At 34.4% G+C, this 20,138-nt stretch overlaps 1 protein-coding gene across 11 annotated transcripts in view; it reads right to left on the bottom strand.

Annotated features, from left to right (window-relative positions):
* The window catches only part of Trdn (triadin), a 377,801-nt gene that overhangs the window by 75,737 nt on the left and 281,926 nt on the right, over positions 1–20,138 (bottom strand). For all 11 annotated transcript variants that reach the window (XM_057761731.1, XM_057761734.1, XM_057761735.1 and 8 more), the window contains exon 21: positions 13,981–14,031. In XM_057761731.1, coding sequence (XP_057617714.1) covers positions 13,981–14,031 — 51 coding nt within the window. The remainder of the gene's footprint in view (positions 1–13,980; positions 14,032–20,138) is intronic.

The raw sequence follows: 20,138 nt of genomic DNA, 5'->3' as shown, positions 1-20,138 counted from the left end.
AGCCACAGTCACATGGCAATACATAGATGAATAGAAATGGGTTAACCAAAGATATAAGAGCTAGTTAGAAATACACTTAAGTGATTGGCCAAGCAGTTATTTAAATAATATAGTTTTTATGTGATTATTTCATGGTCTGGGCAGCTGGGAACAAACAGGTGGCTTCTACCTAAAATATTTTGAATTACAAAAGGATGTAGTAAGTAGGACTTGAATGTTCACTGAAATGAAAGTGATCCTCAAATATCCATTAAAAAGTGGTAGTTGGAGCTGGAGAGATGGCTTATCCATTAAATAAGGGACGGAGTGCTTTTTCAGAGGACCAGAGTTTAATTTTTATCATCCACAAAGCAGCTCACAATTGTCTCTAACTCTACTGCCAGGGGATCTGACACCCAAGACAAAACACAAATGCACACACAAAAAAATAGAAAATTATATTACATTTAAAGAAAAAACAGTAGTCAAAGGCTTCTTGAAAGATTCAAGAGAAAAAAAACCTTGGGGTTTGTGAAGATATTATGACTTGGATACCTGGGGCATGGGCTTTTATTTTTTAACCTTATTGTTTTTCCCCTCAAACTTATTAGTAATGCATTAGAACAATTTATCTGGCTTGAAAAAAAATACAGCAGGGTTCTTCATTTTGAGAATTTCAGAAACTAAGAATCACGTAATCCCCAAGCAGAGTCGCTAAGCAGAGAACCTGCCTTTTCACAGAGGGCACTCACTTTTCCAGGCTGTTGGTTTCATTTATGAAATGTAAATTGCTGTTGAGCCTGGGGAATAGAGCTTCATTAATGAGTTTTCAATGTCATCAACACTCTCTTCTGAAGTAGAACAGGCAGGCTATAACTTCAGAATATATACCAGGGAAAGGGGAGCCAGCACCAAATTTGCTCAGGAGTTTCTACTCTATCCTCTTAAGAGAATCAATGTAAAAATTCAGGAATCTTTTAGAACACCTTGGTTTAAAAACTTGCAAAATGGAACACTAATCCCTTATTTGTTTTGTTTGCCTCATAGTGGCCTATTTACTGCTTGAGCACACAGAAAGCTTGTAAAGTAAAATATGAAAATGTTCAGTATCATAGTAACCAAAGTTACTTTGCCTTTGGTATATAGAATTCACACAAAACAAATGTATTAAATGCATCCTCTACATTTTATTTATATAATGATAGCTAATAGTCTTCAGTGTTCTAACTCCAGTATCATATATACTTTAGCTATTGTAGATGGATTTGTATTTTTGTTACTTCTCACACAGTGCTTTGCATAAAATATGGATCATTAAACATTTTTAAATAAATTACTAGTTATATAATCCCCAAATGCAGTCATTTTAGGTAAATATTGGGCCACTTTACAGATGAGAACACTGAGGCTTAATGATATAAAATCCAATTTTCTGTATAAACAGAACAACTCATGTTCAAATGTTGAATTTTTCTCCAATTCTGAAACAATTCATTTCTCTAACATCATTGCTATAAAAGGAATTGCAAGCTTTTAATCATGACACACACAAATACTGTATAATAATGTGCCCTTTATGTAGGCAAACTATATTTAGATTATATACCTTAGAAAAACTACCAGCAGTCATCAACATTGAAAGTGCATAATCTCAGATCAGTCACTGAGGCATCTATGTTTTTGAGTCAATCTTTAAATCACAAATTCTTTTAATTAGTTTCTTAAATTGACTTGACAAAAAATAAAAATTCTAGGCAATTGCTATCTATCTCATATACTCCAGAGGTAATAGTATCTTGGGAATATTTTCTATTAAAACAACAGATAATAAATCTATTCATACAAAGGAATATTATCTATTGACATGTGTTCAGCATATTGAGCTTTTGTCTGTGACTTTGGGGAAAACATAGGTCTAGAGTGTCTCTGAAGATGAATTCTGAGTCTACCAAGATAACTATGAGACCTGGGCAAGGCACCCTCACTATTCCCAATTTTATATTAATAAAAACAGGATTTCTGAGAAAATTCAATTGAATATTACACATGAAATATTTAGGAGATCCTAGGAACTAAGCATTCAGGGTGTGTTAGCCATTTTATTAATATTTACTTCTCTGCACTCTGACATTAATCATAAGTATTTAAATTTATTTAAGAATAAATCAGTGACATTTTAGTTTGAGTTATACTCATAAGTATGCAAAAACATGGTTTTTATATCATTTGAGTAAAAATTTATATTTAGGTGAAGTTATGCTACTCTACTACTAAGGCACATATACAAGTCCCATTCTCTCTCTCTCTCTCTCTCTCTCTCTCTCTCTCTCTCTCTCTCTCTCTCACACACACACACACACACACAAACACACACACACACAAAGACAGAGACCTCACACACATGCCTCTTCTCTGTCTCTTCTTGTCTGTCTTATGCCTCATGCATAGCTTTCAAACCATTAGGTCAACAAGGAAAAACAACTGTTCTTTATACCCTCAGATAGGAACAACTCTAAAATGGCTGTGCGTAACCGAGGTGCTCACTATGCTGAAACTCTGATTCTGCAGTTGACATTCTGACAACTTTGCTGAGTAGACACTGAAAACACATATTAGGCTGGAGGGCTTTGTGTCTGTTCAGTTCAGCATAAAGGCATACATTGTCCCTGCCTCACCCAGTCATCATTTTATCTTCAGGATCCTCCATTACTTCTGTATGCTAAATACAGTGTACCATACTTCCTATAGTGTCACCATGCCTTTATCTGTTCCTCCTTTTATGCCTTGTTACGTACAATCTCATTAGTATTTCTTTCCCTGAAGCTTCCAAATATGAAGTGTGTGAGTTTAAATAGGGAAGATATCATTGGGGTGGCTGCATACAATGCAGTCATAAAAAAGCTCTCCAATAAGAACAAGTCCTTGTGTTGTTATTTAAAGATGGCAAGGTAACTCTGGAGTATTCCAACTAATGATCCAATAACCTTTCAGTGGATTCAGAAATTGTACAACACTCATTCACTAGAATGGCAAACAGATATACTTTGTAGGTTGTTTTGTTGTTAAAAGGCAGAGTCCCAAAATAGACTTGTCTTTGCTTCTTAGGGTGACAGCTTAAATCTTTTAAACATAAATAGGAATAATAACTAAGTTAAGATTTCTGGTATAAGTATGGATAACCTTATATCTGGTTCATAACTGTAAAAATAGTAGATAACTCCATATAAAAGTGATTCATTAAAGAAAGTTAAACTAAGTACTCAAACTAAAAGGATTGATATGATATTTAAAAAATACTCCAATTTTGTTAGGAATTGTAGTAGGAGCTGCGGGCTGTGTTCCTGCCACCCAGCTCCTGGCTGCCTGGCTAGCTTATGCCCCGAAATAACAACACACAAACTGTATTCTTTCAAACACTGCCTGGCCCATTATATCTAGCCTCTTCTAGGCTAATTCTCATGTATTAATTTAGCCCACTTCTAATAATCTGCGTAGCACCACTAGGTGTGCCTACCGGGAAAGATTCAGCATGTCTGACCTGGCAGCTGGCTCTTAGAGGAGCTGCCCTGCATCTGAGCTCACTTCCTCTTCCTCCCAGCATTCTGTTCTGTTTACTCCACCCACCTATGTTCTAACCTATGAGGGCCAAGCAGTTTCTTTATTAATTAACAAATGACCTTCCTCCATCAAGGAATTTTGTTAGCTTCTCTTACTCTGGTCAAATCTCTGTGTATATAAACTTGGCATTTTCAGAGGGATAACAATATACTCTGTAAAGGTAAAATGCCTTGCCTTTCCATTTTCAGTTATGATCCATTTATTCTGTGTATACGTTGTGTGATACAATGCTCACATTGAAATGACAGTTTTAAATTTTCCTCAGTGTTGTGGATATATGAACTCTGTTATTTGATCTTCATTTTCTTGCTTGCTATTCATTGCTAATGAATCAATGCTGGTATTTGGAGGACTTTAATTTTCAGAATTATTTAAATGTCTCTCTTCATGTGTATCACAAGTGACTATAGCCAGGAATCTTTGATGCCCTTATTTTTGCTATAATTTAACAAGGTGTGATGTCTTATGAAAGTCTTAGGTGTCTAGCTCTTTTATTTATAATTGTTGTGCTATATTGTTTACTGGAACTTTATTTTCTGAAAGTGTCATTTCCATATAGTATGTTATTGACAAAGATGACTGTCATGGTGTTTCTTTTGATCAAATATTTAACTTGTTTCTTCCTTAAAAAGGCCCTGACCTCCCTTTTCTTACAGAATATGCTTTAGAAACTTTAAAATGTCATCTTTTCCCTTCCTCTTTATAATATAGATAAAACCCCAGCCTTGTATCAGTTTTGCAACTAAGGTATAACTCTCAAGTCATCTTTTTGCTAAATAATACAGGAAAAACTAGGGCTTCTCTTCAAGTAGGCATATAAGCAATAAGTGCTGATGAAGAAGCACATTGTTATGCCACCTCCTGAAATCAGTGCTAGTAAGTCTCAGCCAGTGCTTGACACCCCCTGGTTTTGGGTTTCAGTAAAGATGAACTCAATTTCTCCTTCCTAAGGCACAAATTCTTCTTACATTTTGCCATCATACTGAATCAAGACTCCCTGGCAGATTAGAGTCTGGTGCAGGTTTTCATTGACATCATGATTCTCTCAGATCAACTTCAGTACATTTCTCCCTTATTTTCTCAACTGAAGCAATTTGCTTCACACAGAAAAAAGCTATTTGTAAAACCATTTTGTGTCACTTTGAGGATAATGACTTCTTATTTATTCAAATTATCTATGTTTTTAGTATACCTTTGTTAGTCACTTTGAGGGTAATTTCTTTTTCATTCAAATTACCTATGTTTTCAGTAAATTTTTGATATTTACACTAATCTTTCAAACTGCTTTCTTTATCTAAATGTTAAATATATTTACATAAATTTTAATAATCTATTCACCCATAATTTAAAACCTTCTGCTTCCTCTGCAATCCCTGTCTGTTCCCTTCTTTTTCTCTTTATCTCTCTCAGTTTTTTCTACTCTGTGGTCAATTAACCAAAGCTTTTCTACTTCACTAATCCTTCAAGAATATTGTTAACAACAGATGTTCATCAGTATCATGGACTGACATTGCCACTTGCCACACATGTCCTCGTTTTTATTCTTCAGGATGCCTGAGGCAAAAATGAATTGCTAATGAAATTTTTGCATATATGTAAATTGGAAATTTTTATTTCTAAAGAAAAATAATACCATAAAATTTGCAGCAAAATGGATGGGGTTGAGGGGATGAAATGAGTAATATTATGTGAGGTCACTCACTCTCAAAAATAAAAAGAGCCATACTCTCTCCCATCTGCATAATCTAGACTATAGAGGACCACAGACAATGAACACATGAAGGAGGCTAAGTAGCTAATAGTTTTACTAGTTCTAAACTCTGCCATGGACTTTTCATTTTTGATGATGAATATATATATATATATATATATATATATATATATATATATCACTGGTGAAAATAAAAATCCAGTGTTAATCTCCACAGTTTCCATTCTGAATGGCTATTCCAACTATATGAATGATCATTGAGCTATATAGTCTTTTGATTGGTTAATTTTGCTATGTGTAATACTTTTTATATTTTAATATAAAGCTTGAAATTCATGAAGAATATTCCCCACTCACATGTATTTCTTTTTGTTTCCATGTGCCTCTGTCTGTAGTTTCAGAGTAATACTCGGCCTCAATCCACTGTTTTCTTCAGTGATAGCAGAATATCCCATGAATTTAATAGAGCTTTTCGGGTCCAGTTTATTCTCCCTGAAGGTAACTTTTCCCGGGCCCCAGGTGGGACACTTAATCTATTCCTTCCATTTTCCTGCAATTATGTATATGCTGAAATTGAGAAAAATACTGGCAGCAATTGTTTTCAGTTTCTTTTTTTTTTATGGTGCATATAGAATGAGGTTGGAGAGGCTCACTTCTAATTTGATCAATTTTAAAAATTATTGCTACAATATTGCTTATTCACACAGCCAACAATGATCTAACTACAGAGGAACTCAACTTCTGGCAAGAATATGATTAAGCAGGCATAATTTCAAGTCAGAGAAGTCAGGAAATGAACTAGTGGCCTTTCCCAGCACAGGCATTCACACGACTTCCATCTAGTTCTCTATCTTACAGTGTTGTTTTCTGTTTTCATCCACTCTTATGTGCTCTTCTTGGTTGCAAGTGATCATGTCTTTTTAAATTTACCTATAATTTTTGTCTTTCATTTCATATCTAAGTTAAGAGCATAAATTAGAATCTATTTTTTTATTCAAGATGACAATACTATAGCTATAAAAAATTTACAAAGTTACTATACAATAAATTAACTATGCTTGCTGTTTGTGAAACCTTTTTAGCAGAAATCTGAAAAGAACAAAACAAAAAGCCTTTTAAGGAATTTCTTGTTTAGTAAAGGAACCGGAAATAAACTATCTTGTATCTGTATCTTGTTGAAGCCTGTCCTGGAACTCACTCTGCAGACAAGGTTGACTTCAGACTCATAGAGACCCACATTTCTCTGCCCCCCAAGTGCTAAGATTAAAGGTGTGTGCCACCACTGCATGGCAACATTTCCTTTAATATTGACTCTTCTTAGTGTAGACTTATTTCACACGTTATTATTCTAGTATTAGAAAGACGGCACTGACACCTTTAAGTATAGAACATCTAATGGAACACTTGTCAAAAGCAAAATTCATAATCAACTTATATATCATAACCATACTCATTGATAACATATTACGGGATAAATTTGACATTCAGTGACACAACTCTGATTGCTGGCTGGTTGAAAAGAAGAGAAAATTAAATGTATACATTTCCAAAACACTCTATCTTAGTAAGTGTAGACATCATTGTCACTTAAAATGGAAAATAAAAATTTCTAATTAAATATCTCAAGATAATTTGTATTTAAAATAATTCTAGTGAGTTAATTTAATAATTTATTTGCAAACCCATGTCTTTAATTAAACATTATAAAGAAAATCATGTAATAAAATTACAATCGAGAGTTAGTAAAATAAGAATTTGACTTAAAAATCCATTTCTGATAGCTAACTAAACTGCATAGGAGAAAGCTCCCTTCTCAATACTCATGTTTACACTCATAGTGAAAACATATCCTAGCCTCAGAGAAATTCGTCCTTAGAATAAGCAGTGGTTATTCTAAACTCATGACTGCACAAGAAAAAAAAAAGCACCATCATTGGGTAGCCCCAAATAAATAGCTTATATTACTCTCTAAGACTTAAGGGATATTACACAAAAGGACCTAAGAAATGTGTGAGATCTGGTGGTGGAGCTAAGGGAAACAAAAGACTTCTCCAGAGACTCACATAACTTTTTAAAGTCATTAGCTCACATCAACTGAGGTTATCCCCACTGAGCCCACCCAATACTGGGCATATCAATAAACATTCAAGAATGATGAAGGAATTCACAGCACACCATCCTCCATCTCTAAAGTGCTAGGTATCAGAAGACTCTGGGAAATAGAACAATCACTGTGTGTAGTAATGGATGATATGGCGGCGCAAGACCGAAAGAGTCTAGTCGATCGGTACAAATCCACAGACACACAGTCTGCACTGGTTAATCTTAGTGGGTCACACAGCAAAATGAGTAGAAAAGAATGGGTGAGAGAGGTTTGTGGGGAGGGGAAGTGATGTGGGAGAGTCTTCTGTTTTGTGTTGCTTTAATTGGTTAATACATAAACTGCTTGGCCTGATAGGGCAGAATTAGGTAGGCAGAGTAGATAGAACAGAATGCTGGGAGAATGAAGCCGAGTCAGGCAGTCGCCATGATTCTCCTCTTCGAGACAGACACAGGTTAAGATCTTTCCTGGTAAGTTACCATCTCATGGTGCTACACAGATTATTAGAAATGGGTTAATCAAGATGTGAGAGTTAGCCAATAAGAGGCTGGAACTAACGGGACAGACAGTGCTTAAAAGAATACAGTTTCTGTGTAATTATTTCATGTGTAAAGCTAGCTGGGTAACGGGACGCAGCCTGCCGGTCCATACTACAGGGAAGAGGTGGACATGGGTGAGAAGGAGGTGGGATGTGATAGTGGTACCAGTCTTTAAAGTACATTTATATGAAATTATAAGGGCTAGTCTGTGTGTCAGGTATAAAATCAGAAAAGGAAGGTATTTGAAAGTGTACAAGAGGAAAATTCTAGAAAAGGTTGAACAAAATAGTAATTGAACAAATAAAAAGATTCCCTAATAAAACAATAAAATGATCGGGCCAGCTAGATAGTTTAATGGGTAAGGGTGTTTCTTGACATGGCGTTTGACTTTTACAAGTTACCTGACATTTGCATGGTAGAAAGGATACACCTCTGGAGGTTCTTGGCCTCCACGTGTTTGTGTGTGCATATACATATACACACACAGGCACCAAAATAAATAATACATAAATAAATATAAAGTTTCTGAAAATTGTCATACTCTAATTTTCCTTATTTTTAGTACATTATTCTTATATTGACAAAATAAATATAGCAGTGTTATATGAAAAATATACTTTATGGTAAAAATCCATTAGCATGTGAGTTTTATGTAGTGATCCAAAGTGATTGTTAGTAAATTTATATTTTTAAAAATCTAAAATTTGTATAAAATAAGAAATTATTTAGACAAATCCAGGATAGCTTCTCTACATAAAAAGTGCATCTTTTGTCTATCAAAACATATCTGCCTATTAGAAATCAAACCTGTCGGTGGCCATGTCAGAGGAGCAGAAGGTGGCAATGGACATCCATATGTAAGCCACCAGGAAGCAAGCTCTTATGAGAAATTTTCAGATAGGCAAGGCTCCAAGGGCTTTTAGTTCCAGAAAGTCTCTTGCTACTGCAGTGTCTTTAAAGGTTTGCTGTTGCCATTTTCTCTGGTATCTGGTGGTGTGAATGGACAGAGGGAGATGCCTCACTACCTTTAATGTAGTGTGATTATCTCACAGAAATATCCTAGTCTACTGAGCATTTTTACCTGTAGATTATTATGAACATGATTTCCTCTTAAACTCTACTGTTTAACTGAAGCAATGTTTTTTTTATAAAATAATAATGTTAGTTTAAATAAAATATAGATAGTTGAGGGTTTTTAATAAATATAATAAGGGATTATGATAGAGTTTAGTTTAGTAGAAAACTAATATAGGTAAATGCCTATCTATCTGAAATACATCTCTGTACATCAAAAAATCTAACTAAGATGACTAGAAGCTTGACTATTATAGATGATTTTCTATTAACCTATATTTCTTAATTATACATTTTTAACTGAACTGCAGAGTCAACACACCTTAATCAAGAATATATATATATTCTTGAGAGAGAGAGAGAGAGAGAGAGAGTGAGAGTGAGAGATAGAGAGACCTAAAATTTGTATCAATAAACCAAGATCCATTCCAATGCAAATCTTTATAGCATATCCCCCCTTAAATGTAAAAGAATATTTATAAACAATATTTGGGTATATGGGTGTAGCTATTCTCCAAACTGATACCTGCTGTTTATTGGGCAAAGTAATTTTTTGAGGGGTGTTCAAGACAACTTTTCAGGGGATCTTGGTCCATCGAATCATATTAGTATAGAAGCAATCCACAGGTTCTCATCCTCTGTGAAAACAAAAGAAGAACCTCTTTTCCAAAGAAACATATCCTTAGACCCCAAATCTGAAGTCAAGATGATATATACATGCTGGTTTAGCTTAGCAACCCATCCAATAAAATGTCTCTCTGTATTTAGCAACTTCACAGTCAAAAAATTCAAAGAAGACGCAATAATATACATAATCCAGACTTTGTGTATATTCTATCTTTATGTGGCTTATTATTTTTACTCTTACTTTTTAATATTTATTATTATTTTTACTCCTTTAATCTATGACTGTCGGTACACTGTCTCTTTAAAGACTTTGTTTTGTTTTAAACCATTTCTTTTTATAACTCTCTATACTCTTTTTCTTCTCCCTCCCAAACCTCTGTACATTTATCCAACACCGTGATCCATTTAGAGGTCTTTTATTTCTGAATCTGTCCTATTGTGTATCTGTAATTCTTTACTGTCTTGAAGAGCTTTTAAAATGGTAAGCAGCTTGGTTGCAGCAGCTCTGGATGCTGGCTCCACCTCTCCACTTTCAAAATCATGGAGGTACCATTACTGCCTGCTCTGGGACTGCCAGGTAGGAGCCACACTCAGCACATTAACTCTGATAATAAGCATGCAGCACATAAACCCCTTTTTATGTGAGTAATAGCTAAATATGCCCTGATACATACTGTGTGAACTGGAAATATCTCTGTGTATGGCACCAAGAATCTGCCATGCTCTCCTGCTTGTGCATTCCTAGTAGACCTGATCCTGCTGCATGCCCAGGCAGGGAGCACTGAGACATGGGCTACTTTCTCAGCTACTTTCCTCCCTACTCTGAGTGGACACACAAACATCCAGGCCCACAAATGCCATTCAAATACCTCCATAGCTGGAGTTTTAAGCTTTCTCAGGTTTTACATGGATTTAGTCAACCACATTGGCATGTATTCCGCTTTGTATGTTGTAAATACTATTGGTTAATAGAGAAATTGTCTTGGGCCTGTGCAGAAAATTGAGGTAGGCAGGGAAAATTAAACTGAATGCTGGGAGAAAGGAGGCAGGTCAGGAAAAGCCATGTAGCCCTGCCGGAGAACTTTAGCTGGTAAGTAACAGCCACGTGGTGATACACAGATTAATAGAAATTAGTTAAATTAATATGTCAGAGCAAGCCAATTAGAAGCTATCTAATGGGCCAAGAAGTGATTTAATTAATATATTTTATGTGTGATTATTTTGGGGCTGTGCAGCTGGTAACTGACAAGCGGTCTCCCTGTAACAACTTTCTTCCACAAACTTCAGTCAAGTGTTGGTGTTCCATAAAATGGGCTGCAGTCATGCCTTTGGAAAATAATGTGCACATCACTCTTGCTCCCCAACAGGGTAATCACACAATTATGGTAAATCAGTTTTTCTGTTTATTTAATTTTTGCAACATTAAAGCTCACTAAATCTTTTGCAGATAAAGAAAACATATATACAATAGAAATGGGAAAAATGTGAGACTTATCATGCAAGTCCCATTATTCTTTCTACCTCAGGGATTGTGGTTGGAATTCTTAGCATACAATGGTTGCCCTGGTCTGGGGAGATGCCCTGTACTCACAGCTTAGAATATGCTGTTAAGGTACCTAAGAGTATGCCAAGAATGAATGAAATAAGTCACACAGTAATAAAGATACCACACCTCACTGACACATGCAATCAAGATTAACAAGAACCTACAATCAGAGAGTAGAATAGGTTCCAGATATTATGAGAGAGGTATCTGGGAAGGAGGAGGAGGATAGGTTTTTAAGACTTTTCTAAGGGTTAAAAGTCTGTTAGATTGGTGAAAATTAGCAGCACTGTTTTAGTGCACAGGAAAGTGATTTTGAAGAATATTGATGCATCTTGTAGTGTTACTATGAGTGTAAATATGTGGCAATGAATTTGCCAATAATTCTGACCTAATATTCCTCCTGATAAACATATATCAAAAATCACAGTGTATTCCTCCAAATGTATATAATGTTATTAAAAGCAAATTTAAAAATTATCATGTCCTTTAAAATCAAGAGTTTCTTGAGGAAAAGTTAGACCTATATATTATATATAGAACTTTTGAAAATAAACTTTGTGGCACAGTTGTTACGGGAGATCCTTCCGCTACTCCAGCCAGTAGCCGCTGAGATACCAGCCCATTAGGGCGTGGTCTCTCTCTCTTTAAAAAAGCAGCCACTTCCCTCCTCGCTCTCTCTTTGCTTCCTGCTCCGCTTCCGGCTACTAGACTCCTTCCTGATTGCACAGAGGACTGTTGTCTGGGATGATGATCTGTAAGTTTTTTCCCCTTTAAATAAATACCATCATATTAATCATAATTCGAAACTGGTGTGGGATTGTTTGTGATTTACGCCTTCATCACACAGTGATATTCCTATCGTTACTTAAATGTTACAAATAAGAACTGTCAGCTTCTCATCTATAATACAGAATGTAAAATTGATATCAAAATCCACAGATGAAGAAACACACTACATATACTCATTTCTTTTTCTAAGATTGGGGCAAACTGCTGCTTCCAGAGCAAAAAGATTTTTTTTATATATATATATAAATGGAGAAATGACAGTGTGTCAGATTCACAATGTGGTAGCCTGAAGTCTTCAAAGTCCAGGTTCAGGGTCTTACTCGGAAAAGGTGGATATATATGTTTATATGAAATTAAGTGGTAATAAAACATAATTGAGAAAGAGATCAGTCAAGGATGACTGCTGTCAGTGAGAAAGAAGAGACATATACTACAGGAAAGCTAAACAAAAACCAATATCACTAGCAGAGTTTTCTGGTTTCTGGGTGCCAATGCCACATAAACAGGGCTCTTCCTTATATGTGTATTGTGATGTTAGGAGAAAGTTAAGTCTAGAATACACCATTCTAAAAGCTTAGCTGGAAACAAAAGGCAGCAAGGTGCACTGATCTTCCTATTCAAGAGTTCTTCTATACTCTTCCTTATATAAAGACACAATCAATGATCTAAATGCCTAACTGATTCATGTGATGGTATCTCTTGTAAATACAGTCTCAAATGGTTTTCCCATAATAATGCTGCCATTTTGGAATTTTACTGTGATTCAACATGGGTTTGGACTGTCCATGCAGCAGAGACTAGTGAGATTGGCAAATGTAGATATTCTTTCCTGCATAATAGAAATAACATGTGAAACACACTGAGATGACGTAGGAGGCCTTTTCAAGTGAGATTGCTTCATGTTTCTTCAGACAAACATCCACAGCAGGCTTCAGAGACACTCCAGGAAAAAAAAACCACCACAGAGGCTTTCAGAGTTCCAAACCTTATATGGATATGACATTTTTTGATATTTTTTAGAGTGATAAATTATTCTAAGGAAAATAAAATTGAATATTTTTTCTCTAAGACAGTATCTGATATATCTTACAAAGGCATTTTAATGCTATAATGTGACCCAGGTTAAAAACAAAGATGTTCACAATGCATAATTCTAAATCAATAGCCATATACAATAAAATCATATATTTTTATATTTGTTCACATACCTATATATTTATATGGTTTTTCTAATGATGGTGCAGATATTTTGCAGTGAGTATAAAATTACAAAAGAGAGATAAGTCTTCGTAGACACTTGTTCATAATTGTATATTAAAAAGAACATAAAATACAGGAGTCTATACAGTTAACTTGATGAAGTAATCAATACAGACATAGGTCTATGGTATTTTATTTTCCAGAGTAAGTTTTTACAACTTCCCTTTCATTCTAATTTGGGGTTTGGCACAGGTTTTATCTTCAAACAAAATATTAAATTTTGATAGTTATATTACCTGAAGAGTTGGCATTAGAGGTAAGTGCCTATTTTCTTTTTAGGCTCCCTACATAGTAAACAATAATTCACGAACAAAACATTCTCATTGCACAGGTGCCAAGTAGAACAAAAGTGCCTCAAACTATGTTAGAAGTACTATGAATTGTAAAATATGTGCAATGAAACATGTAAGCACATGTATATATGTGTGGAGAGAGGAAGGGAAGAGAAGGGGAGAGGGAAAATGTATGTATATTTTAGTAGAACGGGACAAGTCAGAGGCTATAGAGGCAAGTGCTTCCTAATATTTTATTTTCTTTTTTATATTTTCATTGTTAAGAAAACTCTGTCTTTTATTTTTGCCTCCCCCTCTTCCACTTCCTTATAAGTGATAGTATGTTTAAAAATATGATGCTAAAACAGCCTGTGTAATTTTGATTTGCACTACTGTGAAGATAATACCCCAAATTTACAAGGTTCTTGTTCAGATAATTTAACTTACAACTATGCTATTATTACCTTTGTCTTTCAAATCTGAAGAACTCTTCCCAGATTTTTCTTTTTTCATTTCTAGAAGAGATCATGAGAAAGAAATGTTAAAATAACAGATTATTTTTTGTCACAAGTTTCTTTCTATGTTCTGCTTATAGGGGCTTCATTGAACTTCAAGATCCATTTGTCTTCTGATCTATATTGTGGATTATATAAAACTCATAGTTTAAATAACTTTTCCAAGCCTGTGAGTCAGGACAGCCACCACGTAAACTAGCATTTCTCTGGCTTAACCTCAATATCAAAGACACTAAAAGCTATAGGCAGATTTTGAAAGACAAACGGAAATTAGACTAACAAAGATGAGACAAGATGGAAAGATAAAAACATTTTAGAAGAATAGAGAATCCTAGGCTGTACAGATCTATCAGTTACACATATGACGGCATAAATTACTTGTACCCAATATAGTACAGTAAAAGTGATATTCTGTAACTTGAAGGTCAACACTTGGAAGGCCATGAAGTTTCCACATTCAAAATCTAGTGACACTAGCTCTGATAATTCCAACTGAATAAATTCAAGTTCTCACAACATTCTAGACAGTGTAGGTAAAGATGGCCAGATACTGTCCTTAATGCCACCAGCTAATGTCCATTACCAGTCAAAGGAGAGATCCCTGGCATATACAGTAACCAGAAATTCCACAAAACTTCAACTCAACCTGATACTTAATTGTAATTATGTTAGTTACCTCAGTGAAAATCATTTAGTTTATTCTTTCTGAATTCTAATTAAATCACAAGGAAACTTAAATCATCTATTAAAAGAATTAAATTGTGCTCTCCACACACAGCTAGTGAATGAACATGTAGTTATTTGAGAAAAATACTGCACCATGACTCTTTTTAGACATCGTAAAGATTTATTAATCCTACCTTAAAATTTTGAGAAAGGGGGAAGAATCCTCACAAGTTTATTTTTAGCTGAGAAGGAATTTATTGGGCAGGAAGCACCATTTTAACTGTATAATGGAGGTAAATGCATGTTGTAATTTTTAAAGTTGAGAATAGTTCCTAGGTCAACAGTAGAATAGTATTCCGGTAACTTAGATGCACAACACAGGAAGGAAAGCACTTTAGAGACACCTAACCATTGGAATGAATTATGTTTCCCATGTTAGCAAGTTGCCATAAAACAGATAATTCAGATGGCAATTGAAGTAACCATTAAATGCAAATTATATACAAGAATTATTATAGTTAAGCAAGTCCATTGATAAAAGAAAATTGCTAATATTACCACTCTCATATTATTTCTTTAAATATCAACAACCCCAAATTTCTATTCATTCTTCAAAGGTTTGCTTTACTTAGAGGACAAGCTGACTACACAAAAGGACAATAGGTTGGGCAGTGGTTGCGCATGCCTTTAATACCAGCACTTGGAAGGCTGAGGCAGGCAGATCTCTGTGAATTCAAGCCTGGCCTACAAGAGCTAGTTCTAGGACAGGCTCCAAAGCTACAGAAAAACCCTGTCTTGAAAAACCAAAGGGAAAAAAATGCAATGAAACAAAAGTTAAAATAGTTTCCTAATGATGCATGTGGATTTTTTTTATCAAAAGTAGCGTCTTAAGTTTTAATGTTTTAGCTACATATTTCAGACATATTAATAGTCCATATTCTCATAAACATCCATATACTGTTAATATGAAGAGTAATTTGAAATTTTATGTGTGATTGCTTTGTATTTAAAAATAAAATATTGAGATTGTGATTAAAGTAACTATAGAGATCAAGATTTTAAAATGTACAAGATTAAAGATTATTCAGTTTGACCTAAAATATTCCATAGCAATGAATCTAGGGATGATTTATCAAATCTTAACATGACTAAAAGAAGTAAATTGAAATTACTTTTTCTTTGTCTTCTAACTCTATTCTGCAGAAAATGGAATGAAAGCATATACATAATATTTACTCTTATAAGAAATTAATAAAAGGCTTATGGAAGAAACAAAAGACTGAAAACCATAAGGAATATCAGGAGAGAGAAAAGGGACATTAACGTTCTCCCTGGCAAAATTACAATTTTTTTCAATTCCAGACAATAAGTGTCCAAGTGGTTTTAAAGGAAACAGCAAAAGTGAATAATTTCATTAATTCACTTCTCATTATTCATTGCCCTAAATGATCATCTTCAGAAAAAGCATTATACACTCATTCTCTAGCCTCTAAATAGTTTTTAAATGTTTGCTTGAGAACCATTCAGCCAGCATTTTTTATTTAACCACATCCCCATCTTGGTGTTTTTCTTCATTGTTAGTCTTAGATCCCCATTTGTATTTATTATAAATATTTGTGTTTTATGTTTAAAAATAAAATTATGCAATCTATCTCAGAATGACAAGTCAATTAAAACTCCTAATAAAAGGGATTTTTGACAAAGTGTTGTCAGTCCTTGAAGGTTGTGGTGATATGTCTGTCAGGACACTGTGAACAGGGGAAATAATATTGATGTCTGAAAGTTAAGTGACATAATTGGACGGGAGAGACTTCATGAATTCTCAAATAGCCAACTGTGTAACTATAGCGATCAGTCCAATCATGTAGCAAATAAACTTGAAAAACTATCTTCAAGCCCTGTCTATGTCCCAGAAATGCTGGGGTGTACTTGTACTTTAGAAATGCAACATAAACTGTAGTCCAAAAAATCAAAATAATGGTTGGTTTGGGTTTATCTGAGGTGTATATTACCACCATAGATGAGAAAAAGGTCTTCAGGTCTCCTCAGGGTTCCAGTTCATTTGAAAAGCTCTTTCTTCAATGACATAGAATTCTTAAAATTGTCTTAGATCAGAGACCCCTCCTGAAGTCATTTACCCACATTATTTGACTAAATTCTAAACTGTAGCTAATTACCTGGCTTTGCGCTTTTCTGCTTGGCTGCAGAGTATGTATGGTCTTCACACATACTCAATCTAGTGGTCAACACACCTTAACTAAAATGCCTTCTGAAATTCTAGGAATTCATGTGGGTGCATTTTAGTTTTCTTCTGTTTAGCTCTTGCAGAAATATAAGTAATGTGTAATTATATACAAATAAAATCAGGACTTTTATTGTGTAAGGTTTTATATTGCATTATTTTAACTTCTGTTCCAATACTTAGAGAATTAATTCCATCACAAAACATAATTTTTAAAAGAAAACTTTATTAATTTTCTTTCTATAATCATACTCAACTTCCAAAATTAAGTCTCCTTGCTGATAAATAATATAAGCCACAGTGTTTTTGGCATTTCCTGAATCTTAAACTAAAGCTGTATTTTCCATGGTTACATACATTGACATAACATCTTTTTCACTTCATATGTATACAGTGAATTGAGTGATATTAATATGATAGCTGAAGCTAAGAGATCATGTGTACAGAAGCTTATCCAAGATTACACCTAATTAAAACAACCCAGTTCTGTTCCATAGCCAATCATTAATTACACGGTTTGGTGTTTCAGTGATCAGTTTTTTAGTTCATTGTGTATTCTAGACATTCACCCATAGTCATCTGTATTACTGACAAAGACTTGTTTCTTATTATGTAGGCTAATTCTTCAAATAATTGATAGTGATATTTTGCTGTTCAGAGGCTCTTGTAGTTTCTTGAGATTCTGGTTGTCAATTATTGGTCTTATTCCCTTTGCTACAGAAGTCCTCTTCAGAAAGCCAGTACCTCTACATACCATTTGAAACGTGCTACCGGCATTCTCTTCTAAAAGATTTGGGTATCAGGTCTTATGTTGACTCCTTAAACTTTCTGGGATTGAGTTTTGTGTTTAGGGTGAGATAAAAAGACTTAAGTTTCATTTACTCAATTATAGCTATCTTGTTTTCCTATCATGATTTGTTAAAGATGCTGTCTTTCTTTCAATGTGCATTTGTTTTGCCTCTTTGTCAATAATCAGGCGGCATTAGGAATGTGAACTTATAGCTGAGTCCTTAATTTTACTGTAGTGATCACATGCCTATTTTTTATTCAAGTATATTGCTGCTTTATCATTGTAACCTTGGAGTAACTAGAAACAAGAGAAGGTAATACCTCAAGCGGAGATATTATTATTCAGGATTGTTTTGACTATCTGAAGATTATTGTGTTTCCACATGAATTTTGAGATTGATTTTTCAATTTCTTTGATGAACTGAGTTCATAAGAATTGTATTTAATCTGTGTATTGGTTTTAGTAGTTTAGCCATTTTCACAGTGTTAGTCCTATCAATCCACAAGCAGAGAAGTTCTGTTTATCTTTCTATTTCTACTTTATCTTCTTCCTTCAGTGTTTTAAGTTTTTAATCATTACAGGTCTTTTATTTCTTTGCCTATATTTATTTTGAACGTTCTTTTGTTTTTTTAGAGATTTTTATGAATGAGATTGTATTCCTGATTTCTCATTCCGTATGTCTTTAGTATATAAGAAGACTACTGATTTTTATGAATGGGATTGTATTACTGATTTCTCATTCAGTATCTTTAGTACATAAGAAGACTATAATTTTTATGAATAGGATTGTATTCCTAATTTCTTTTCAGTATGTCTTATTATATAAGAAGACTATTGACTTTTATGAATAGGATTTTATTCCTGATTTCTCATTGAGTATGTCTTTAGTATATAAGAAGATTACTGATATTTGTATGGTAGTGTTGTATCCTAACACCTTGCTGAAGGTACTTTTCAGGTGTAGTCATATTCTGGTAGACACAAGCAAACTAATGAAAAACAAAAAGCTATAAAAAACTAAAAGCACCGACAGAAACTGTGGAGTTCTTTGTAAAATGGTCAATTACTTCTGAAGATAAGGCCCATCTTGGAGTGGTTGATATACCCAGGGTCATTTGATGGAAATAACTGATTTTCTATATATCAGCAAGTACAAGAGACAGTTCAGTTGCTATCCTTTGTCTTAGTGTCTACGTTTTCATTCATTCATTCATTCATTCATTCATTCATTTATTCAAAAATGTAACAATATAAAATATAAAATAATAAAACAAAAGCTATCAAATTGAAGTTGAATAAGACAACTACAAGGATAAGAAATATTTTTTAAAAATCAATCATCTATGTCAATCAACATACACAATTTCACAATGCTTTGCCACGTGTAACTTTTTAATGTTACATACTGTTTCCTATCAAATATATCCATTGCTTATTTTTATTTCTCATCTGCTTTCAAAATAAGAATAAAGACAACTATACACTTAGTCATAATGGCCAATGTCCTTCTTTTCCCTTTTTTCTTTTTTCCCCTTTATTGGAAATAGATTCTTTTCTCATGTAATATAACTTGATTTCAATTTCCCCACTCTCTAATCTTCCCAGTTTCTCCCCGTTTCCCTTTCCACCTGGATCAACTTTGTTTTCTGTCATTAGAAAAGAACAGACTTCCAAGAGATAATAATGAAATGAAACTAAATAAAATATATTAAGATAAAACAAAAGTAATCACATTGAAGTTGGACAGGACAGACTAATAGATGAAAAAAATCGAAAAGAGCATATAAGAATCAGAGACACACTCATTCGCACATTAAAGAATCCTAGAAAAACACTAAACTGAAATTCATAATCTGTGCACACAGGACCTGTCGTATAGTCTTTCAGGCCCATTGCATGCGGTGTCAGTCTCTAGAGTTCAAACAAACTTTGTGTGTGTTAATTTAGAAGGTGTTGTTTTCCTGCTGTCCTCCATCCTTCTGGCCCTTACATTCTTCCTGCCTTCTCTTCAGCAGGTTTCCCTCAGCTCTTTGGTTGGGGATTTGATAGAAACATCCTGTTTAAGGCTAAGTATTCCCAGGACTCTTGCTTCCTGCATAGTATCTGGCTGTGGGTCTCTGTATGTGTTCCAATCTCCTGCAGGAGGAAGCTTCTCTGAACATGGCTGATCAAGGCACTGATCTATGAATATAACAGAATGTCATTAGGAATTACTTTACTACTATGTTCTTTTAGTAAAACACTAGTACTCGGTTTTATCCTAGGCTGCTGTCCTGTCTAGTTTTAAGTTCTTGGTCACCTAAGCAGTGTCGGATATGGGTTTCATCTCACAGTGTGGGCCAAGAGTCAAAACAGTTATTGGTGGGTTAATCTGAAAGCTTTGTGCCACCATTGCCCCAGCCTATCATA

The sequence above is a fragment of the Chionomys nivalis genome, chromosome 2 (assembly GCF_950005125.1).
Source record: "Chionomys nivalis chromosome 2, mChiNiv1.1, whole genome shotgun sequence".
Taxonomy (NCBI): domain Eukaryota; kingdom Metazoa; phylum Chordata; class Mammalia; order Rodentia; family Cricetidae; genus Chionomys; species Chionomys nivalis.
This window is presented reverse-complemented; position numbering and strand designations above follow the sequence as displayed.